The sequence below is a fragment of the Syngnathus acus genome, chromosome 5 (assembly GCF_901709675.1).
Source record: "Syngnathus acus chromosome 5, fSynAcu1.2, whole genome shotgun sequence".
In the NCBI taxonomy this organism is placed as follows: Eukaryota; Metazoa; Chordata; class Actinopteri; order Syngnathiformes; family Syngnathidae; genus Syngnathus; species Syngnathus acus.
This window is the reverse complement of record NC_051091.1, coordinates 4828288-4850784: the sequence shown is the minus strand read 5'-3', so window position 1 is coordinate 4850784 and position 22497 is coordinate 4828288. Positions and strand designations below refer to the sequence as shown.

General features: G+C 44.3%; 1 protein-coding gene and 1 long non-coding RNA gene across 2 annotated transcripts; one reads left to right on the top strand and one right to left on the bottom strand.

Annotated features, from left to right (window-relative positions):
* Nucleotides 1–35: 35 nt before the first annotated feature.
* tafa4b (TAFA chemokine like family member 4b) lies at nucleotides 36–22464 on the top strand. Its single transcript, XM_037252055.1, has 6 exons — nucleotides 36–653; nucleotides 7986–8117; nucleotides 8353–8468; nucleotides 11884–12039; nucleotides 17104–17228; nucleotides 19387–22464. The coding sequence occupies exons 2-6, from the start codon at nucleotides 8050–8052 to the stop codon at nucleotides 19396–19398; spliced, it is 477 nt and encodes a 158-aa protein (XP_037107950.1). The 5' UTR covers nucleotides 36–653; nucleotides 7986–8049; the 3' UTR covers nucleotides 19399–22464.
* LOC119123174 lies at nucleotides 9923–11978 on the bottom strand. Its single transcript, XR_005098010.1, has 2 exons — nucleotides 11892–11978; nucleotides 9923–10699 (listed from the first exon to the last, which is right to left on the bottom strand). It is a non-coding gene; the product is annotated as an uncharacterized LOC119123174 (long non-coding RNA).
* Nucleotides 22465–22497: the final 33 nt, after the last annotated feature.

Here is a 22497-nt window from a genome sequence, read left to right as displayed (position 1 = left end):
CTACTTCTTGCAAACTCCATGACATCAGCAGGCAAAAAAAAGGGGGCTGGGGTGGTGTGTCGAGGGGGTGTACTGAACTGGGCGGGCACTGTTGCACGTGTTCTGAATGGGAAGGACGGAGCACGCGTCTCACTTCTCATGACCAATCGATCCCTGCATGGCCGGGTGGAGCGAAGGGAGCGCGCAACTATCGCCACTGCGCCACTGTACCGCCATCACTCTTCTGGGCGGCTCTGCCAGGCTGTCACAAAGCGACTCAAACTTCTGCGGAGAGTTGGTCTGAAACTAAAGCGCACACCAGCTTGGTGTTTTTTTTGTTTTTTTTTAATTGCTACTAAACGTACTTATTTGACTGACTTTATCCTCAATGTGAGGTTGGGATGGGACTTTGTGAGTTGAGCACATTCGGAGCACGTTGCTGTTCCATGAAGTCGCGGTTGTCTGAACCGGCTTCAGCTGCCCGTTCCTGTGCGCGGACTCTTCGAGCTTCTTTCTTCCCCTCTGAGTCGGTGCGTTTGGGTTTTCCAGGAACTGGATCGGAGACAGCAAAAAAAGGATTGTGAGGAAAAACATTGGAGTTTGAAGCAAAAGTTAAGTCTCTCCTGGATAATCCTCACTTTACTGCAGTCATGATATCCACGATATAAATTCGGGTAAGTTTATTTTATTTCATTTGTTCGGTTAAATGTAAAACATAGACGACCAAACAAACCCGGAGTGCTGACTAATTCACTCATAGTCGTTAGGCTGCTTACTTACAATATTACTTCTCATTTGCGTTTGTGTGCGCGCAGTCTGGTGAATTATTACAAATAACAAATAAAAACGCATCAGCGTAATGACCGTGCGTAAAAGCGCACTAGAGAGCTCGACTGTGTTGAGCGTGGGTCGCGGGCTTGTGCACGGACGAGACGGGGGGGAGACGAACGCGACGTGTCCATCCACGCCAAGCATCTTAAATACACCGACTTCCACTCTCCTAAGCATTGAGTGACGTGAGCTCGACTCGGTTTGACTCAGCTGCCTCATTGCGTGGATCGAGATAAGCTGCTGGGAATAGAGACACAAAAGACGGACGAGTAGCGCGGAGCTGCGTGGGGCATACATGAACGCCGAATGAGGGGCTGCTGGCACGAAGGGGGTGTTGCAGAATATACGATCACATTCTATTGGACGAAAATTCACGCACTCAGCTTGCACACTCTCTCTCTCTCTCTCTGCTTCAATGCATGTTAATGTGCGCAGTAATCGTGTTTTAATTGCAAGACCCCCCCGACCTCGTTTCTCCTCCTCATTGTCTGCCTATATCTCTGCTGTCCTGCTGCTAGCCTCTGCAATTTGTACTGTATTGAGAGCGAGTAATTACCCCCCCCCCCACACACACACATTGTCTCAACCACGCGACACTCCACGGAGAGCGGTGTCATTAGTGGAGAAGGTGGTGGAGAGGGCTGGCCTTGTGGGGGAGAAGAGGATGGAGAGGATCGGCCCAGGGACCTAATTCGCATTGACAGTCACATTAACACAGGAGCAGCAGTCTTAATCCTGAGGAGATTACGCTCTCCAACCTTGTCATACACACACACGCTAACACACACACACCTGCAAGAGGAGGGTTGCCTTTGTGCATCAGTGGATGGCTCGTTCACTTTTGTCGACCTTTCTCCATCGCTCCGGCGTTGAACTATAGTCACAGATAAACTCAATTACTTTTCACCCTACACTGTGAAAACCAGGGTAGGAAGCAAGCCTTGCTGCAATAGCAAAAATCATCAAGTAGCTGGTTGACTCTTGCCTAAATGTCACACGATGGTGGCCAAGGACTACTTTTGTCTAAATGAAGCTCCTCAGCACACTTTCAATAATTTCCTCTGCAATAAGATGCAAGATCATTTGTGTTTGTTATTTTGGTTTTAATTCAATTGAAATTTGTTCATGTTTTCCTCGTGTACCTTTTTCACAATTAATCGTTTTTGTGTCAAGCCGATCACTTGCGTCTACAAATCAGCTTTCTAAACCATTCCTGTCTTGTTCAGGTGTTCCTCCTATTTCTCGGATTCCTTTTAGTTCATTGTCCTCATCATGCCATGTTTTGATTTGTATCATGCTTTTGGACTGGTGGTAATTTTGTATTTCTGATTCCACATGCCTTGTTTGCCTCAACCTCCTGCACAGATAAGACCCCCCCCCCCCATGTGTGTGGTTTCACGATCCTCTCATCTGTAAGCCCACTTCCCTCATCTCCCAGCAATGGGACAGCTTGCCATCCTCCGGGCCCTTTGGTGCTCCATGTCTCAACAGCCTCCTGATCTCCTTCCCCGCGCGAGGGCTGTTCAGGATGACTGCCTGGCAATGAGTGCGATGTGTGCATTTGTGCTTGTGCATGAGCGGGCAGGGCAAGGCGGCAGCAGGGAGGGCATGGGAGGTGACAGAAAGGAGCTGCAGAGACTAAAATAAGCTTTGCAAGAGGCATGCGATGACATGTACACAAACACCGGGCGTGTGAGATGAGCGTCTGTGTGTGTGTGTGTGTGCGTGTGTGTGATGCTCAATGAATTAGGGTGACATCAGTGCGACAGATACACTGACTGTAATGAATGGAGACTTCCTGAGTGAGAGGAGATGGCGAAAAGGGGGTAGGGGGGTGGGGTTCTGTCATGAAAGATGGAGATAGGACTCCCATTTGTTCATGGCAGTGGCGCTCGATCCTCTCGAGCAGTATGTGGACAGGCGTCATTCACCAGCGGCGGACGAGAAGCCATTCGCTCATCCCCGAGAAATGTACAGAAGTGAGCAGCACCATTGCCGTGCTGGCCCCAGCAGGAGATGCATGGTTGTAATAGAAGAAGAAGCGATATAAAATCGATGGCTGCCTTGCGCTCTTGTGTAGCGTGTGTGTTTTCGACCTCAACCACAATGACCATAATTAGACAGAGGTCATGACTCTTGGGAGGAAAAAGGCCAAAGTTCAGTTCTTGCTTTGGCAGGCAATAAAGGCCACACATTCTACTTTGGTGACAGGTTCGGGTTCATTTCATAAAAACGTCGTGAGCTAGATGAAGGCCATTTCCAGGAATTTACAAATTTTATGAAACTCCTGCCTCTCCGTTGGTTCTGTCATCCCGTGTGCAGCTTCGTGGACTTTGTAAGCGCCGTAAACTCCTTCTCACCTGCCTCAAGGTGAATTCCTCCACAGCTCCAACTCACTTTGACCATGACAAATGTCCCTAAGTGATCGTAATGATTGTAATTGAACAGGCAGCGTCTCTTCCTACGGCGCACTATCTATCACCTTGCTGGCATCTGCTGCCTCCTCATGCCTGTGTGGATAGTAAAGTGTGCGTCAGCCCGCGTGACGCCGCGTCCCACTTGATCCCCCCTCTAGCAGCTGCCGGATAAACGTGAGACGGCGGCCACGACGTGGGTTTATGAAAAGCTCTGCGGTCAGGTGTGTTTGTCCGCGGTGAAGCCGGGGCCTGTGGCGTCCATCGTCTAACAATGAGGAGGGTTTAAGTGTGGGAGATGCAGAGCATGAAAGGGGGTGGGGGTGGGGGGGCAGAGGAGGTGAGACGACAACATGGAGGGGCAGAAAAGGACCTCGGGGGGAGCTGCCTTTGGATGGGTGTGTGAGAAAAATCTTCAACGGAGACGAATATGGGTAGTCAGGACTGAGGGGAAATCTGTCAGGGGAGTTTGTGTAAAAGTGTGTGTGTGTCCTAATGTGTGTATGTGTGTGTGCTGGAGGTGATGGCTTTGTAATGAAAACAGCAGGCAGCCAGTGATGGAAGGTCTCTCTAGGTGGCTGACTGATGTCAGTCAGCGGTGTGCAGCAGCGTCCCCCAAGGAGAGCAGCTTGGTGAAGCGCGCGCGTGTACGAGCGTGTGCGCTGTTATTCCGCATTCATCAACATTGCTGATTTGGCACTTTCCCACAAATCTGGACTACAATTAATGCGTAAGCTGCTTTTTTTCCAGCATCTGCGTCCTAGTGACATTGCGTGTGTGTGTGTGTGAGGGTTAGAGGGCCCAATTGTCTCAGGGGAGCTGCGTGAACAAGGTGTCATGCTTGGGAGACCCCCCAGACAAATTAATTCACTTATTGACACACTACTGACACGTCTCAGTGACTTTGTAAAATGAACAATTGATCAGGCTTGCTCTCGCTCTCTGCTCCGTGTCAGTCGTTGTCTTTGTCTTTCTCTCTCGCTCTCCTTCTCTCTTCTCTGACATTCCACCGAGCTGACCACTCACTCCCTCAGCTTTATCTTGCCCTTACTCCTCTCTTCCTTGTCTGTCAAGTTTGACTTTTCCTTTGGCCCTTTTCAGTTGACAGGCATGACACGTACGGTAATCAATACAATTGCGTGCAAACTAATCATTAGCAGCAGAGGGGATCGACAGAATCAAGTTGTGGGTTCGTCTCCTCGTGTGCATGCATGGAGACTGTAAAAGAGACGGGTTTTTTTCCCGCTTACATAAAGCCATGAGAAGCCTTTGGGTTCGTCCGCGTTGGCCTATGGGGTGGGGGGGAGTCAATGTGAGAATCGCCGACTCATCAGAAAATATCATTCTAATTTGAGCACAGATTAACCTTTGGCTACAACTTTCGATAGACTCATCATTACAGCCTCGGAGAGTAATTGCTGTTCGATACGGACGCAAACAACTAGATGGGGTTGGAAATTGACACCCAAGTAGGGCGACACTATATTTAATGTGAATCGCATTATCAGATATCCATTTTGTATCTGATCTTTACGCTCGTTGGTTGGAGGCTTGATTCGGCTGGAGAAAGAATCGTTGTTTTTACGGCGTCTTTGTGAAGACAGCTTCATTTTGTCGTAGAATTGAGTGCAGACGTAAGGTTTCATGGATTTTGTTCTAAATCTAAACAGCACATAGGAGGCAACACGTAGAAAAGAGTAAAAATATAACAACAGCATCAATTGTGCTCTGATGTTGACGTGCGTGCGTGGGCGCGTATCGTTATCTCAGAGTGTCTGCTTTGCTTTCTACCTTTTCTATCCATCATGCGCCGTAGAAGGACACTGACATTTAAAGGCCCTTTATTGCTTTATTAGAGTGCGCAGGATTTACGGCGCTGGCCCCGCACTCTGTCTGTCACAAGAGCTTGTTCTGATCTATGACGACCAACGCCGGCTGTCTGAGCTTTAATCGACAAACGTGTAAAGAGGAAACGTGGGACCGGGCTGCGGTTGAGCTCGTGCTAGCGGCCAGCCAGTGTTTATTAGCCAGTTAGTGTCCGGGTTTTTTCCTGCCATAAAACAAACACCGGCCTATATCTGTGTGCTCTCCTCCGCCAAGTGGAGAGGTTATTAAAAGATAATAAGACAAGCAAGTCTAATCCGAGTTTCTACTTGAATTCGAAACACTAATTCTGGTTTAAAACCCTTACTCAAGTTTAAAACCCTACTTTGAAAGCAAATTTAAAGCCCTAATTTGAACCCAAAACTGTCATTTAAAACCTAATCTTAAACCCTAATTTTGGATTAAAAACATACTTTAAAAAACCCTAACCCAAGTTTAAAACCTTACTTTGAAACCCTACCACTAGATTAAAACCTCACTTTGAAACCTTAACCTGAGTTTAAAACCCTACATTGAAACAAGACAGCTTGCGCAACAAGAATGGAAAGCGGAGGCCGCCGAGCTGAGTTGTAATGGCACCTCTGTGGCGACGCCATTTCTTTGGACTTGAAAGTCGATAACGCAGCCAGGTAATGTTCTTGCATTCAGAAACTCACAACGTTCTCCCCATTCGACCATTTCACCACAGTGAGATTGTTGTAGTTATAATTAGTTGTTGCTTTATTGGAGGAAACACTTTGTATTTGTGTGCCTCTGGATGGAGGTATATAAACAACAGTAACTTATTACGAGCCTCTGGATGATTTTTAAATTTTCAAACGACAACACTTTGTCATGTGACAGCTTTCTTCTTCTTCGTAGTCAGTTTTCATTTTGAACACAGATTTCTACGAGGTCACATGTTTCACATTAGGTCATTTATTTCCAGGTATTCAATAAATGATTGTTTCACGACGACAAAGAAAATCTTTCAAGACATTGTCATCATCTTTCTATTTTTCAAACAAATGTCCTGTCTGTAGGCTCATAACTCAAAGCGAATATGACTATCTGCAGAAATGTGAGCTATTTCACATCAGTCCATTGAGGCTTTGTGCTCATTTTCAATATCTTCCCAGCTAAAGGGAGATACACTTTACACCGATATGCTTTTTGTTTGCTTGATCTGCAGATTCAGACTGCTGGTTAACTGATGTGACTCGTGTGTGGCTGAGTTATTACTCTCTACACGTACAAACAAAGACCCTAAGTTTATTTTGGGGAATTCCCGGGCAGTGTAAGAGATAACGCTGTTGGGATGCGGGGCGCACAGATACTACTGTATGTTTGTGGCCGAGATGCGATTGTCTCATGGAATGTCAATGAGCCCCGCGCGGTGCCACTCGTGTGTCATGACTGCACCGAAAGACACTCACATGGAGACAAGTGTGATGGTGGCGCAAGTGGAGGCTAAGATTTGAACACGAGTGGAGTGAAGCACCAACCTGATAAATATGCAAGCCATGGCCCCGCTTTTTAAAAAGAGAATAAGAAATGGGTTACTGTGCTTCCATGCAGCATGCTTAATCACTCAGCTACCCAACACACGCGGATTGCATATTTCTACAAAATGTAGAGGAATGGAACATATGCAAGCTTCAGAGTGCAAACACACACGCACACTAGCGCTAATCTAAAACACAAAAATACTCCAAGTACAAAAAATACAGCACATTTCAAAGTAGAGACAAAGCTTCAGCTTCCCATAATAAATGTGACAGCTGGGTTTCCTGTTAAAGCGCAACAAAGGCAAAAGGAAGCCATTCATTTTCTGCACGTGTATTTTATCTTACACTTGTTATCATCCTCTCATTTCCTTCCATGCTGCCACCCTTGCCTCCTTTCGCTCTTTCTCTCTCCTGCTCTCGAGGCCCATCCTGTCATACCGCTCACATTTTTCGCCACTCATCTCTCTCGATGTCACGCATCAATATAGTATTGAAACACTGTCACATTTTGTATTCACTCAGTGCTGCTGTCACACTCCTGTTTCAAATACTTTCTACACACTCCATCCATCTCTCTTTTTTTCTCTCTCCACAAAAGCCCAGCTCACTGTCTCTGACGCTGTTCCCTTTATCACCACTAGGGGTCAGTGGCACGACGTGGACCGCTCACCTTCGGTTGAAGCTGACAAGTTCCCGAGTATGTGCAGGAGGCTGAGCTGAATTTTAATGAGGCATGATGAATAATGAAGGTTTAAAGAGGGGGAGACATTTCGATATTAATGTGAATCTGTTGTTTTTCATTCCGTTTGCTGAGTTAGTCGCTTTGTAAAAAGAAGTGTGTTGACACACATACAAGGCAGATGCTAATTTAACCAGTTTGATCGTGCCACTCACTCGAATTTCGGGAAAATCTTTCCTGCTGACAACTCTCTGTTTGAATTTACCTTGCAAACAGGATGTGTGCAAGTGTGTACGTGCAACATGACCAAATGTGCATGAGTGATGAGAGAGTTTCATCAACATCTGTGGTTTTGGGGCCGCCTGAGTGATGGCTTGTCTTTTTTTTTTTGGTTATGTACACTCATTGTTATGAAAGATTCAAACAAATCACGTCCATCACCACCCACGTATGTACAGCATCTGTTTGAGCACATGTGTGTGAAAGATCGAGTCAAAGCTTTATGATATCTAGAGTGGGGATCACATTGAGCCTGGGGGTAGGTGAACCTCGTGTAAACAATACATCTGACAGAATCCAGACCTTCACATGGTATCTTCCCCTTTGTGTGTGTGTGTGAGCATGAGTACCTTCATATAATGCCATTGGAGGCCATGGAGGAGCCCTCGGGCACACTGGCCTCTCTGACTTTGTGCTTGCTAATAATTCCAAGGTCTTCTTCTGGTTGAGGAGAGGAGGAGCGAGTGGAAGAAGAGGAGAGCCAACGTGTGAATGGATGCAACGATGGCTTGGCGTTCTTAGAGAGGCTACTTGCTGGAAGAGACCAATTAAAAAGGCAAACAGGTAAAAGGACATATTAAGGGGGAGCATTAATGATATTATTTGGTACGTTATAAAAACAACCGTGAAAATGCGTAAGTAAATAAAGATGCAAACAAATTGTTGATACTTGGTGAAAAAGTTGTGTTTGCTGTTATGTTTTTCCTTCTATGTTTAGGTTCTAATCTCCGCACATGCCCTTCTCCCCTCCCTTCATGCCGTCCTTGCACCTCACTTTCCTCCTCCTCCCTCCTCGCAGGATGAAACTGTGGAGGAGGTCAGCTTGGCCTTTGGTGGTGGCCTACCTCGTTGCCTTGGCGATGCTCTGCGTCACCCCCGTGGCCGCTGGCAACCGCAACCACCGGGGATCGACAGGTACGCGTTGGATCTAGCACTGAGCCCCTTTCACAAATACCGCAAGAGGTTAATTACACTGTCAGAGTGGCGGCGAGAGATGTTTCTCAAGGCTGAGCCATCCCGGTCCTGATGAAGCGGGGCCTGGGCTAATCTCCCTGTCACCCCGCTCTTGACAAAATGCGAGTGAGACTTTATTGACACACACGGTCCCTTACATTTCAAATCTTTCATGGCACAAAATAGAATGTGCAGCCTCATTAAATATCAATTTTATTTGCGTAAAAGAGTTTTAAATGGCATACCTGATGTGGGGAGCGTTCTCCTTTCGGGCTCGGATGCAAACACCGCCGATGCGAACGAGTCGACTGTATAGATACAAATGGCACTTAAGCTGTCAAGAGTTGTCAACACAAGTCTGTCAGCGCGGTTGTGATCTGATCTAGTGAAAAGCCTTGGAGACGTTCAGTCCATTGCTTCTGGGAATATCTCACGAGTGCATACCGGCTAATTATTAGCAGTGCTAACATTAACGTGCATCACAGAGACCCCTCCAGTCAAATAACTTCTTCAGTTACTGCAACACATCCTGTAAACTAAATCTATTCTCTTTATTGACTGTGCAGCAAAAGTCCAGCTTATTATGAACCGTATAATGAATTTGTGGTGGCTTCGGGGACGGTTGTTGCTTGTTTGCAAAAACCTCTCGAGTCACCACGTTCTCACATTTAATTATGACAATTTGCTTTAATTGTCTCTCGGTTCCTTTACTGCCGCCGCTTGTGTTTTGGAAGGTGACCTTTATTTGCAGTCGAAATGCGACCGGCCTGCAGTCTGGGCAGTGAGTGATGGTATTAGTTTTCCTTTTGATCGAGAGGAGGCAGCCTGCTTACGGCAGGGACACCACTAATTGCAGGCCTTGTGTATAGTGAAGGTCACGGGTGCCCCCCACCCCCCCCTTGGTCACCCTCGTTGTGGAACAAGACAACTCGCTCCCAAACCAACTCTTAGAGTATTTTTTTTTAATTGGTTGAGGTTTAAAGTCAGTTGGTTATAAATATTAGCCTTAAACACAAAGTGATTTCAGTCCAAAAACTAATTGGCTGTGTTTTTGGTCATTATTTTTAATAGATATAATCGTATGCTCATTTTTGGGAGGCTTTGTCATTGAAGGCTCTAAAAAATGTCCTTAAGTGTGTGCATGTGAGTGTAAATTGTTTGTCTATATGTACCTCGAAGTTGGCTGGCAACCAGTCCATGGTGGATCCTGCCTCTTATCCAAAGTCAGCTGGGATGGGGTCCAATTTACCGCTGACCCTTAAGCAATAAATAAAACGGATAAATGGATTGCAGACATTTGTTGGATCACACATCACAGCTGAAGTTCTATTAGCCACCACTAGGTGGCTTCAGAAGTCAAAAAATGTTATGCTGGACTCGTTTGTGTTGATATTTTAGCTCAATCACATTTTTCCCCATGAGATGCATTGTGTGGTTTTGTGAACTACATTGAGTCAAAGGCTAATAAACAAATAAATAAATCATCATTTTATTTAAATTACCACCCATGAAAGTAGTTTAGTCTGTCTTAAAGGCTGCTACAACAAATATAGTTCTCTCACTGTACAAATGTCACGTCAAGCCGGATTCCACGCATGGAGGAGGTAATGTGTGGTATGCTAAATATACACAACCCATAACTGATGACAAAGAGGAGAGGCGGTTGGCACGACTCACAAGTGATCTTGCCGCACTTGAGCGCCGACTTCCAAGTACTTTTATGTGTGCGTGTCCATGCATGCAGCATACATGTCGTAATTTACAAAGGTGGGCCATGCTCAAAGGCCGCCACAGTGACTCACACTAGAATTAGCATAAAGTGAGGTCAGGTCGGAGGTGGGCCTGTTAGACATCGATAACGTCGGGAGGATTTATGGCCGGGTGCGGAGGAGATGCTGCAAGTGGAACAAAGATAGATCTCACAACCTTTCGACCCAAAGGCTGTCCCAGACTAAAAAAAAAAAAAAAGCTATTAGGATTTAAGCTGTTAGGACTAATTTAGTAGGAATGTTGTCTTGTCAGTTATTGACAGCAAAAAAGAACTTTTTGGTCAATTTCATGACATTCTCGCTCACCTGCATCCGTATGGCAAACGCTCGGCTGAGCCATCAGTTCAAGATGTCTGGGCTTGTCGGCGGCGGGCGGCGCTTGTCATCTCCTTCTCTCCCGCACTCCATTTGTACTCGGCGGGACTGTAAACGTTTGGCCATGCTTGAGAAACCTCTTCATCTTTGTATGCTATGCTCTATTACTTTGCAATGTCATAACAGAGTGCTTTAAAGGCAGGATTGAAACATTAGACACACTCTTATTACGTGCCTAGCAACATTAGACACACTCTTATTACGTGCCTAGCAGGAGAGCGAGCTTCCCGACGCATAAATCTGAAATAGATGAGGGCTAAGAGGCAGGAGCAGCACTCTGGACAAGATGCTGTACCCGCCTAGTCCAGACTACTATATAATTTTTCTCAATTAAACTTGGCAGGGTTCCATCTTACGTTGCCTACAGTGCAATAATAAGATGGTAGTGAACACCCATTTACGGCAATTTTCCACACCTACCCACGATAGATGAAAATTGCCAATATAGGAATAGAAGTTGTTTTATTGAAATCTGTCCATCCAAGTTTTTTTTTTGCATTTCTGCGTGGATGAATGAACCACAAGTGTTATTTCAGCCTCATTCAGGGTGGTGGGGGTGGTGGGGTTAATGAAAGTGCAGGTATGATATCAGAAGGGCACTCTGAGAGCAAGGGATCAATAATGGCTCTCCGTGGAGAAGACAACAAACACACTTTAAATCAGAAAAGACGAGTGAGGCCACGGCCCGCAGAAATAGATCCTGCGCCGAGTGTGTTTCTTTGTGTTTTCCTGTGCACTTTGGTGTCTGCCGGCAAAGCCCCGTTGAGCCGCGCGGCAAAAGTTGCCGAGTATGTGTAAAGTCACGTACATAAATGACACTTGAGCTCATGGCTCAGTCTCGCCTTGGCGTTGCCAAGGCTGCAAAGAGGCTTATTGGTTGCCGTGTCGCCTGCGGGGTTTGCTCGGGAAATGTTGGAGAAGCCAAGAGGTGCACAATAAACCTTAAGATAAGTCCTTGGCAATCCTTTTTTGGAAACCATTTGACCCATCATTTGTGCTTTACACATTTCCAGTTGGACTGGAAAGAAATAAGTCCAATTTTAGAAGCATGACATGATGAGATCTGGTTTCAGGCTAGGACGCGTTCTGTTAAAATGGTCATGACTTGAAAGGCATCCATCCACCTCATTACTACCAGAAGGACGTTATCATTAACTTGATGAAGTTCTCTAAGCAGCTTTGTAGAGGCTGGGTGCATGTGAAGAACTTGATATGTGTCTGTGTGTGTGCAGTCTCCTACCAGGTGAAGCAGGGGACATGCGAGGTTGTGGCCATCCATCGCTGCTGCAATAAGAATAAGATCGAGGAGCGCTCCCAAACCGTCAAGTGTTCCTGTTTCCCCGGGCAAGTCGCTGGCACCACCAGAGCAAGACCCTCATGTGTGGAAGGTAAAGATAAAAAAAAAAAGACAATTAGCAGCAGGTATAAAGTAGGCACTGCATCAGGCACTGCAAAAATAAATAAAAAATGAAATGCCCCGCTGCTACTTCATTTTAAAGTATGGACTCCAGCTCACATAGTAATTTATCTTCAAAATCAATTTATTTCTGCCCACTCATCCACGGATTTTGTAATCTTTGTGTTTGTGCCTTTCGTTGTTCCCTTGTGCAATTTGGAAGGGGATTTCAAATATCATGTGTTGCAGCAGCAGCAGCAGCCAAACTCAAGACCAAACATTTTAACTTCAGGCTAAACATCTTATTTGATTCGGGTCTGTCGAAGATGCATGGCACACTTGGAGAGCTTATCGTGTACATAAAATCAAGAAATAAGCATGCTTTTTAAAAAAAATCGAATTAAAAAATATTAAACTGTTTTTTTCGATACACTCACTGAATAAGGAAAGCAAAAAAAATAAAATAAATCTCAGCAATGCTATTCCATCATGAGACCAGCAGAAGGTGCTTTTCTCATTTAAATTCCAACCGTACCACATCTTTCATTTCAACACCATTTCACCCAATAAACAACTAGATGTGTTGTTTAACCTCTCTGATGAGATCTTAAATAGCAACAATGCATTGATAATGACAACACCAGACAACCGTGGCAACACTGATTTCTTCTGTAATGGAAGATAAATAAAAGATAATATGAGATTTTGGGTGGAGATTCATGATAGGAAGGAAGGACAGCGATCAGAAGGAAATACACAGGATGAATGACGAAAAGTCTGCCAGGGGTAAATTATTCTCGAAGAGGATGGATGGATCTTAATCTTAATCACTGGGGCTTGCGATTGATTGCCGTCTAACCTCTCAATCTCGCTGCCTCCAAATCCAGTGCTCAGTAGCACTCATCTGGTGAATCGGGCTTGACCTCCGGGTTGGCAGTTCCAAACGATCCGCCCTCGGAAGCGCATGCGGGCCTCTCTCGCACTCCTCCGCTGTTGGAGAGAGACAAACTTCACTCTGTTGCCAGCCCGATGCCGAACAACCGCGGTATAAATGGACTTGCATTATTGATGCGGCTGAAAGCGGAGCAAAAGGCAGCAGGTCCTATTACCGAGCTGCAGCCTCATTACTGCCAGCCAAACTTTTTTCAAATGAAACTATTGTATATTTTTCCCCGAGTCATCAAAAAGCCTAGATGTTGACTTTATAAGACGAGTGATAATTGTGCTGTCTGACAAAGTCAAAGGCAAACCCAGCAACCCTTCCGATCAAAATCAGCAAAGGCCACATTTACCGATGTCTACGAAAGGTTATCCTGATTGATTATCCTGCGGTGTGGGGTGTGTGATTTTCACGCTCGCCCGGCCGTGAATTAAAAATGATAAACCTGTCCAATATTTACAATTGCATCTGCTTGTGAGGCCAACCATGAGGTCAGCTGAAAAACAATAAAAAAAAAAACCTTTGTCAACAAAACCAATATTGAAGCCTAGTACTGTCCGATACCGATTTGATACGATATCAGTAATACTGATACATACTATTATTTATTTATTTATTTATTTTTGTGCAAAATGTTAGAAGTGACTTCGTCGAGTTTCACTATTCAAACAAAGAGGGAAGACATTTAAATGCTGCTCGCTGTTGTTTCCCAAAGCGCCCGATTGACTCCAGGTCATTTTTCGGTCACTTTGCTCGTCTTTCCTCCTGTGAGTGCTCAAGTCTAGCTGTGTAATCCATTTCCGGTTGGGTTTTACTCCACCCTTGTGTTTTCTTGTAATGCACATCTGGTTCCTCTGTGTTACTAAATCATAATCGAAAGAAGAATAGATGCATCCCCAGCTACCCCGGGATCACTGTGCGCTTGTCACTTACGATGCCTGAGGGTTTTATGCAGACTATACCTTTGGCTGCTTGTCTCACTTTATGTGCAAAAAAAGTGCATCATATTTCTTTTAAATAGTAATGACCTGGTGGCAAGAGAGAGTCCCTTTGTAAAGTATTGATGGATAAACACTCAGGGCGCCCGCACCCAAGTGCACATGGCCGTTCCGCCTTCCCCAAGTCCTCATCCGACTACCGAATATGCAGTCATTCAATTCATTTTTTAATCACAATGAAACCATTCTATTTGTATTCTCTCTTGTGATAATAAGGGTTAAAGGTCACCAAAAGTTCCTTTCAACAAATGAATCACGACATATTCCATTTGTCATGTCGTTGTTTGAAGCGGGAGCAAACTGTCTGACCCTGAACCACTTTGACATGCTCAGATGATTAATTGTTCACTTTTAATTATTCACATCAAGCATTTCATGCCCAAATAATGGAGGCTTGTTTTTTTTTTTTACTGAAGGAGCACCATGGGTGAGTCAGCATATCTGCCTCGCAAGTCCCTCCTGTTTAGAGTTTGCTAGTTATTTATTTCTCTCGGTCGTCTTGCCAAATGTCAGCTGGATTCAGCTCAACAACCTGCGGATTGATGCGTCGTGACCGAGAGCATACGTGTGTGTGTCACGAATGCGAGACAAAGAACATGTATTCTTCCCATTGCGTTCATAACGGCTTCAACAAGAATGGCGCAGAAGCTTTCCAAGGTCGAACACAGACCTCAATGAAGGCTCTTTATTATTTTCCTTCTCAAAATAGATGTTTACTTTGTGGAGGTGTTCAGACGCCTTTTCTCTTGTGCACTGTGACCAATAAATGCGATATTGGTTTCAACTCGATGCTCCCACGACTGTTCAGCTGTGCTCTTATTCTCATATGAAGACAGGAATGACGACACGGCTCGTCTTTTGTGATTATGGATGCTTTCGAACTCTGTGACCGCTTCTTCGCAGAAACCGAAAGAAGGCACTGGAATATTACGTAGGTTACGTTATGTCTGTGGCACGCCTCAAACTTTGTTTGGTTCACTTCAACTTTGCCAAGCAAATTGAAAAGTAGTTACCTCAAAGTGGTGAAAAGCTTTTGGACATGATGCTCAACCATGAATTTTGAACATTTTAACTGGCAGTTCAACTTTTATTGCGGAAATACTTGGCGGCAGGGTCAATCAATTTAAAAATAAGTTTACATTACTTGCATTATATTTATGAATGATGATAATATACCCAGTATCAGTGTTATTTTCATTCATTATATTCAAAAATGATTATAATAGATTGGCTTTCAGAATGTATGAATGAGACTTCATTCCACACAACATCATTTGAAATGCGGGTCACCAAAATAGATGTTTCACAAATGAATTCATAATGATCACTCATCATTCACAATTATGGTGCCTCTGGAATTGGATTAAAATTTTGCACAAGGAGGCTGGGCCTCGAGGATGTGGATGCACTCCTCATTTTGTCCACATGATGTCACAAACATTACAATTGAAAATGCCAGCACAGATGCTGCAAGAAAGAAACTCTGGAAATTAAACACGCTCAACCGTTCATTGAAAATCTATGAAATGAATTCAGTCACTCTGTGATTGACATGTTGGCATGATGCATAAAACTGTTGGCAGCCTCATAGCCTGAAACCACGTCGCTATGTCTCATGGAGAGCACCTCGGAGACGTTTGAGGAGCTTTGGAGGAATAACTATCGTCACACCCTTGAGCTGCCTCAACACCTGCACTCTCAGCAAAGCACGAGCCTCTTGTTTGGCACGACTTTTTACGTGCTGAAAGTTTTAGAGCCACCATCAGAGCAGCGACCGTTGAAATTAAGTGTTGATGACGTGTGACTAAGGTGTGACCTCTTTTAATTGGCAAACAAGGTATCTTGATGTTTTGGTATCCGGTGGTGTTTAAATTTGCGATGTGTTTGAGGAAGTGACATTGAGCGGAATCTTTTTTTGAGTGTGAACGATACTGCACGACAAATATGTTAAGCTAACTTCCAATATGCTCAAACACTTGACACTCGAAAAAACTCCATATATTAAAACAATCTAAAACAAATACTGAAACTAAACTACTAAAATGTAGCATTTTCCAGAAACTAAAATGGTAAAAAAATGACGGTATGTATAAACATCTTTAAAGAATATGACATCTTAGGCCAAAGGTGTCAAAGTCAAGGCCCGGGGGCCAGATACGGCTCGCCACAATTCTATGTGGCCCGCTAAGACAAATTGTGCATCAAATTTGTGTCATTACTAGAATTGCAAATTGTCTTCACTTTTAACATCTTTTTTTTTTTTTTTTAACATTTGACCAGTTTTTGCTCGTCTGATTTGAAAACGTGTTATTTGTCAGTTTGTTTTGCAGCTTTTACTGTTTATAATATGAGGTGCTCATACATTTATTTGGGTTGACAGTCATAATAGCCCTCTAAGCTATGACTACAATGCGGCCGGCGAAAAAAATTAGTTTGACACCCCTGAGAGATTTGATTAAAAACATTACCTCAACGACGAAATAAAAACAAGCACTTCCTTATCTCAGTTTAGCTTAAAGACAGGAGATGAAAGGCAAAAAAAAATTTTGGCTCATGCAGACATGACAAGAGTGATCTCAGCAGTTTTCAAAAAAAAAAAAAAACAGCAACCCAGTAATCATCCACCACCTCATTCTACACATCCCCTGTTAATTCCCTGAGGTGAAGATCTCCGAATTAACTGCTCCCTACTCCCACTCTAATCTCTTTCAAATCGATCCGTTGAGGCCGGCCGGGGCTGTCTGATCTAATCGTGACATCACAGGCCCGGCCGGAAAGCCCGTTTGTTTTTGGACTTGACAGGCAGCTGCAGGCCGCGCCCACCCACTCCACTCCACTCCGGCATTGGGATAAGTTGCGAGGAAGTAATAGCAGCGCTCACAGGCCATTAGCTCTAAATAACACTCAAAGCACCGTCATCAGCACCATAATGGAGACATTAACAAGCATTACACAGCCATTGCTTTTTAGAACCGTTAACTGCCACTGAGCTCATGCATCATAACAGCCTGTTAAATGTAATGGCTGCCATTTGCTCATAGCAACATGTCAACGTCATGTTTCTTTCTGCCCTCTCTTCATCGGTCTGACCTCCACCCACACCTATCCTTTCTTCCAGCCTCCATTGTAGCCCAGAAATGGTGGTGCCAGATGCAGCCATGCATGGATGGAGAAGAATGTAAGGTCTTACCTGACTTGACCGGCTGGTCCTGCAGCACTGGCAATAAAGTCAAAACCACAAAGGTGAGCTGTGTGTGGATTTGCCTCCCCCGGTCTCTCTTCTGCTGTAAGAAAGCAATTGTGCGTATTTATAAAAAAAAAAATAACGATCGACATTTTGTGGGACCATATTTCGCCCGCAAGTTCAAAGGATGAAATGCTATCATGGATGACATCACGTGACCTCGGCATATCTTGCAAGTCTTTCAAAAATCTTCATCATATTTCATCAGACTTCCACTTAGTGAGCAGGCTGACTCTTCAATAGTCTTCAAATAAGGCGACACCATAGAAAGGGTCTCAGTGGATTAATGTGATAATGTCCGCGAGACTAACTTGGAAAAGCATAAATTTTAATCTTCATCCATACTCCCTGCGTACCTGATCTCTTAACTTTTCTCGCAAGGTGCCACCTGCAGATGCAATCATTTTAGCGTACGGACCTATAAGGCACGTAACCTTACCTTACCTCACCTCCAAATGTCCCTCCCAAAATAGACTTCATAAATATATTACATTCACCCTTTCAGCTTTGACTATATTTGATGCAGCTAGATAGGCCTTGATCTTGAACTGAATAGATTTTTTTCCTCTATAATAATAAGAGCTTGTCTGAATGAATGTCTGGGAAACAGCCTCTTTCAAATTTGATGACCTGATCGCTTGAGAACTTATTTTTAAGAGACTCAGACAAGTTAAAATTTCAACACAGATGTCAAACATCAGCACAGAGAAAACTTACAAAATAACTTTCTGCATCTTCTGAGGTCAGGATGGAGAAGACCTCTGCACACTCCAACACTGTGAGATTCAGCCGCAGGTTCCTCCTTGGCTTCTCACAAGCCGCCGGCCGACGTGCGGGAGTTAATTTGCATCTGCGCCGTCTCGGGTGTGAGCGTATCTGCGAGGCAGGGAAAGGAGAGCAGGTGCGCTTGATTTACGCAGGTGCAAAGAGAAAGACTTGCGAGGGAAACGACGCCGGCACCGTAAGAGTAATTGCTCAGGAGATGGCACAACATCTGTCGCATTCATTACAATGCGTTATGACTGGGGCCTTCCGCAGAGGTTTTACAATTAAGGCTCGTAATTAAGTTGGTAAGTAGGATAGACTGAGGAGCGGAGGCACCGCTGGGCGCAGCCAGCCAGAGGCAGAGGATTTAATGACCCCGAGCCTAACGACAACTCCGGGACCAATAGGACAATTATCCCGACGCTGTTGCCTCTGTCTGTTTTGTCAGCAAGCGATCAGCACGATCGCATCCGCGGACATTCATTTGCATTTGCCAGGTGATTTGCGATCAGTCAACTGTTACTTGCGGGACTCGGCGGCAGATGTCACCGACGTCGGTTGCAACGAGACACGGATTCCATGGCAACCGTTCGCAGGGCTCTCGTTATTGTCCGGCATATCTCCTTGCGCTCCTGACCTCCCCTCGCAAGCTCGACATCGCATTCAGCGTGCCTATCAATTTCTGTCCGCGGCTCTTCACTCCCACGCAGCGTTGGCGTGTTGTTGAAAGGTGCGAGGAATGTGTTTTAACACAAGGAAGGAAAGGAGACACTTTTAATAAGGATGTGGTGCAAGATGGCAGATCTCAACTTAATTTCATACATTCCCACGTTTGGACAGAACTGCAACCCGTGGTGACTGTAGTCTATGCTGACAAAGAAAAAGAAAACATTTTATGACAATAATGAAGACAATTATTTTTCTTGTCATTGCCGCAGAAACACTAAAGAGCAGTTTAGCAGCTGTTTGTTAAGCAACGTTTTTGAACGCAGCCACGAGCGGCAAATTGCCAAATCTATTTGGAAAGTTGTGACTATTTCTGGCTTCCAAAATGTATTTATTTATTTATTTATAAATTAAAACCATGAAAGTAAACCACCTCTGATTAGTCGTGAAATATTTCCTTTCAGGCTCAAACTGTCATAATAATACGTTTAGGACGTTGAAGTGGAGTTTAAGTGGAATTTTTGAAGAAATTCATTGTTGCATTAAGAATGACTTTTGTACTGTTAGAGTATTGTCAACATGGCATCTTTGTACAATGTAATATTTCAACCATTTGGATGCATTGGGCTATTTGTTTGGATTTGGTTCGAAAACTCTGTGAGAGAAAAATGTGTTTCCGTTCCATTCAATGCGAAATTGCTTTAATCTCTGGCATTGTCTTTTCAGGTCACACGATAACAAGAGAGCCACTGGAGCAAGAGGCAACGTACAATTAACTCTCCATCTGGAAAGAGTGGAAGACATGAACTTACTAGAACATGTTGAAAATATGATGTCAGCATCTCCATTATGAAACAAGACAGTAAACGTAACCACGATAATGCCGTACCCGGCGGTGGCCATGAGGACAACCGCGCTTGCCGAGGGTGCACGAGGACAAAAAGCGACTCTAATTTCCAACCTATGGATGATCGAAATCCAATCTGAAGACCGAGTAAGCATTTCAAAGTGTGTCTTTCAACAAAGCATTTGTGGAGACGTGAGCCCAGCCACTGGACATGATGCGGGCGGGCTTTTTGTCAACTTGTAGAGCTCATATAGTGCAGCAAAGGGATAGCGGCTCATAACTAGCAAATTAGAATGGAATTGCTCTTGTGGGTCAAGTCGCCGCCGCCACAAAGACTGTTTTGTGTGAGCCAATTTGCAGTTCTAATTAGGAATTGCTGTGTAGGAACATAACAACATATTAAAAATTCATGTGTGGTATTTGCACTAGTTGAAACCTTTGGGTAATGTTTGGTTATTCCCAATATCGCTCGATGGAGGTCTTGCAGAACTTGAACATTTTCTCCAACATTTAAAGTAGGGTGCCTCTTTACGTATGAGTGGTTGAAAATTGCTACCATTCGAACTAGCAAATCTCGATCATCCCGTATTTCTGGTCGTTATCAAAACGTGTTCTGTGACATCTCCACTTTCTTTTAAAAGAAGACATCAAAGGTTCAAGCGTTTGCTTGTGTTGTCTTTTATCGGAACCATTGTTGTTTTCCTCATGGACAAGATTATTTGCAAAGTGACGTCCTGAATGAGGGTCATTTGTAGCCACCTTTACGAGAAATCGGATGTGTTTTTGCGCAAGCGCCGATTTCCCCCCAGAAAGCTTTTCTGCATCAATATTTCTGTGCGATATGGTGAAAATTGCTCCGGATAAGTGCGGTTCAACTCTTGGCAGGCTTTACCCTGCAGGGTCTGTCACCATTGTTGCAATGAGGACAACGGTGCACACCCGAAAAAAAATCCTCTCACTATTAATTCTCTCCCATCTCTTGTGCTTATTAGAATCCCTCGCTGGTCTCCCCTTTTTCCACCTCCACAATCCTTACCACCACTGAGTTAATTTTGCTTTTTCAAGAATTGCCCACCTCGATTGTATTTCTCGCTTCACCACACACCCAATTGCGAGTCCTTTCCCTAAATGTGTCTATCTGCCCGTCTGATATGTGGAACGTGTCGGGTCATTGTGTCTCCGGGTCGGCCCGCAGGGGACCGCTCCTCTCCGAATGAGACTCTCCGCTTTCAGTCATGCTGCTTTATTGAGCTATGATAAATCTATGTAGGAGTCGAGTTTGTGCCTTCCCGCTCCTCTGCTCAGCTCTGTTGCCAGAGGAGCTCGGAGGGAAGCTGGCCTACTAGTGGCAGGCAGCGCCGCACTCGTCATACTGAGGGACCGGCATAGCGCCTGGTTTCTCTCGGGGACCGCTGACATGGAATATTTTTAGGCCTGCGTTGCAGCACTGCAGCTTTGCCACGGGTGGCCTTGGTTCTCAGCGGATTCTCAGCAACATTGGGAAAAGGGAGGATTTTCCGGAGTCTGTTTTATACACTCAAGTGACTTCAGGCCAGAGTTCGGTTCACCCACACGGAAAGACCACTTTCGAAGAATGACATGCACTCTTCAAAAAAAGCACCAATTAATTTTTACTTCGAGTTATATCCTTGGATGGGCTTCAATAGAAGGTTCTGTAAATTCTTGTTTGTAAAATGCGGTGAAGCCTTCCTCGAAAAAAATAAATGAATTAAACATGACTGAACTGACAATTTCAATGCAACAACCCTAAACATTTTAAATCGCCAAAATACATTAAGATTTGATCATGTGAAAATGATCCTTCATTATTTTCAGTTTACAGAACTAATTGCTCCTTTTAATATCCCCCAACTTAATAAGTATAAACAACTCAGCAAATTGTTTCCAAGCAAACAACTGTCTTGCTTATTTTATTTTAAGTGCAAGTAAGCCCTGTAGCTCAACAACAACAGATAAAAAGATAAACGATTAAGAAACTATACGAGGACTGTTTCCTCACCATATTTATCTCCTCTCTCGTCTTCTCTCACTTTCCTTCTCTTGTTACCACTCCCCAGAGGTTTGATGCTCAGCGGATGAGCCTGGCGCCTCGTTCCCATCGCCCTACACGCTCTCTGCAGCAAAATCAATATTTGAGAACAATTTGCACCGCTCCCGGTTGGCTAGTGAATAGCGATGCGACCTCGGCTTCAGGTCTTAAAGACGCAGATCGTGTCAGAGAACGATTTTAGCAATCGACCCGAAGGTCAAGAAAATATTCACCATACATACCTTTAGAAAATCTGTGCAGGCACTGCGGCAGAAGACATACAGATTCCTTCCTTCTTTTTTGCTATTTTTGTGAGAAAGAAGAACTTGCATCTTATACACGGAACCACTTTTAAAAGGCTTAAACTCATTTTGGGATCAACTGTGTAAAATTGTAGTAAAAGTGTAATAGCTGTTTGAAATGTGGTTGCCGACATTGTGAAAAAGATGTTATTTACTCAAAACAAACAGACTGGTGGCTTTTATCTTCATGCTTTGGCATATGGTGTGATTCAGACGCCTGAACCTGCAGAAGCAAACACACAGCATGGTCAGAACGACTGCAGAGTAAACATGCTAATGAGATTGGATACGTAAAAAAAAACAAAGGGACAATAATGTAAACAAAATCAAAGCCGCACAGAGGTTGCGCTTGAAAGAAAGGGCAAGGGAGGATTATTTCAAGTAAGTCTTTATTTATGAGCTAAGCCTCCTAAGAGAGCACTTGCATTGTCACACTTAACGCCTGCAGCAGCTTATTACCACGTTTGTCCAATTTGTATCAAGACCATGCTTCTCCTTCATGATGAAAATGGTCATCTTGCAACCACTCAATGACATTAATTGACTGTAATCCCATTATATGAAGGGCAATCTTGGAGAACAGATAAATAAAATTATGAACAACAGGTTGGGGTGGCCCCTTATTCCTCCTTGAATCT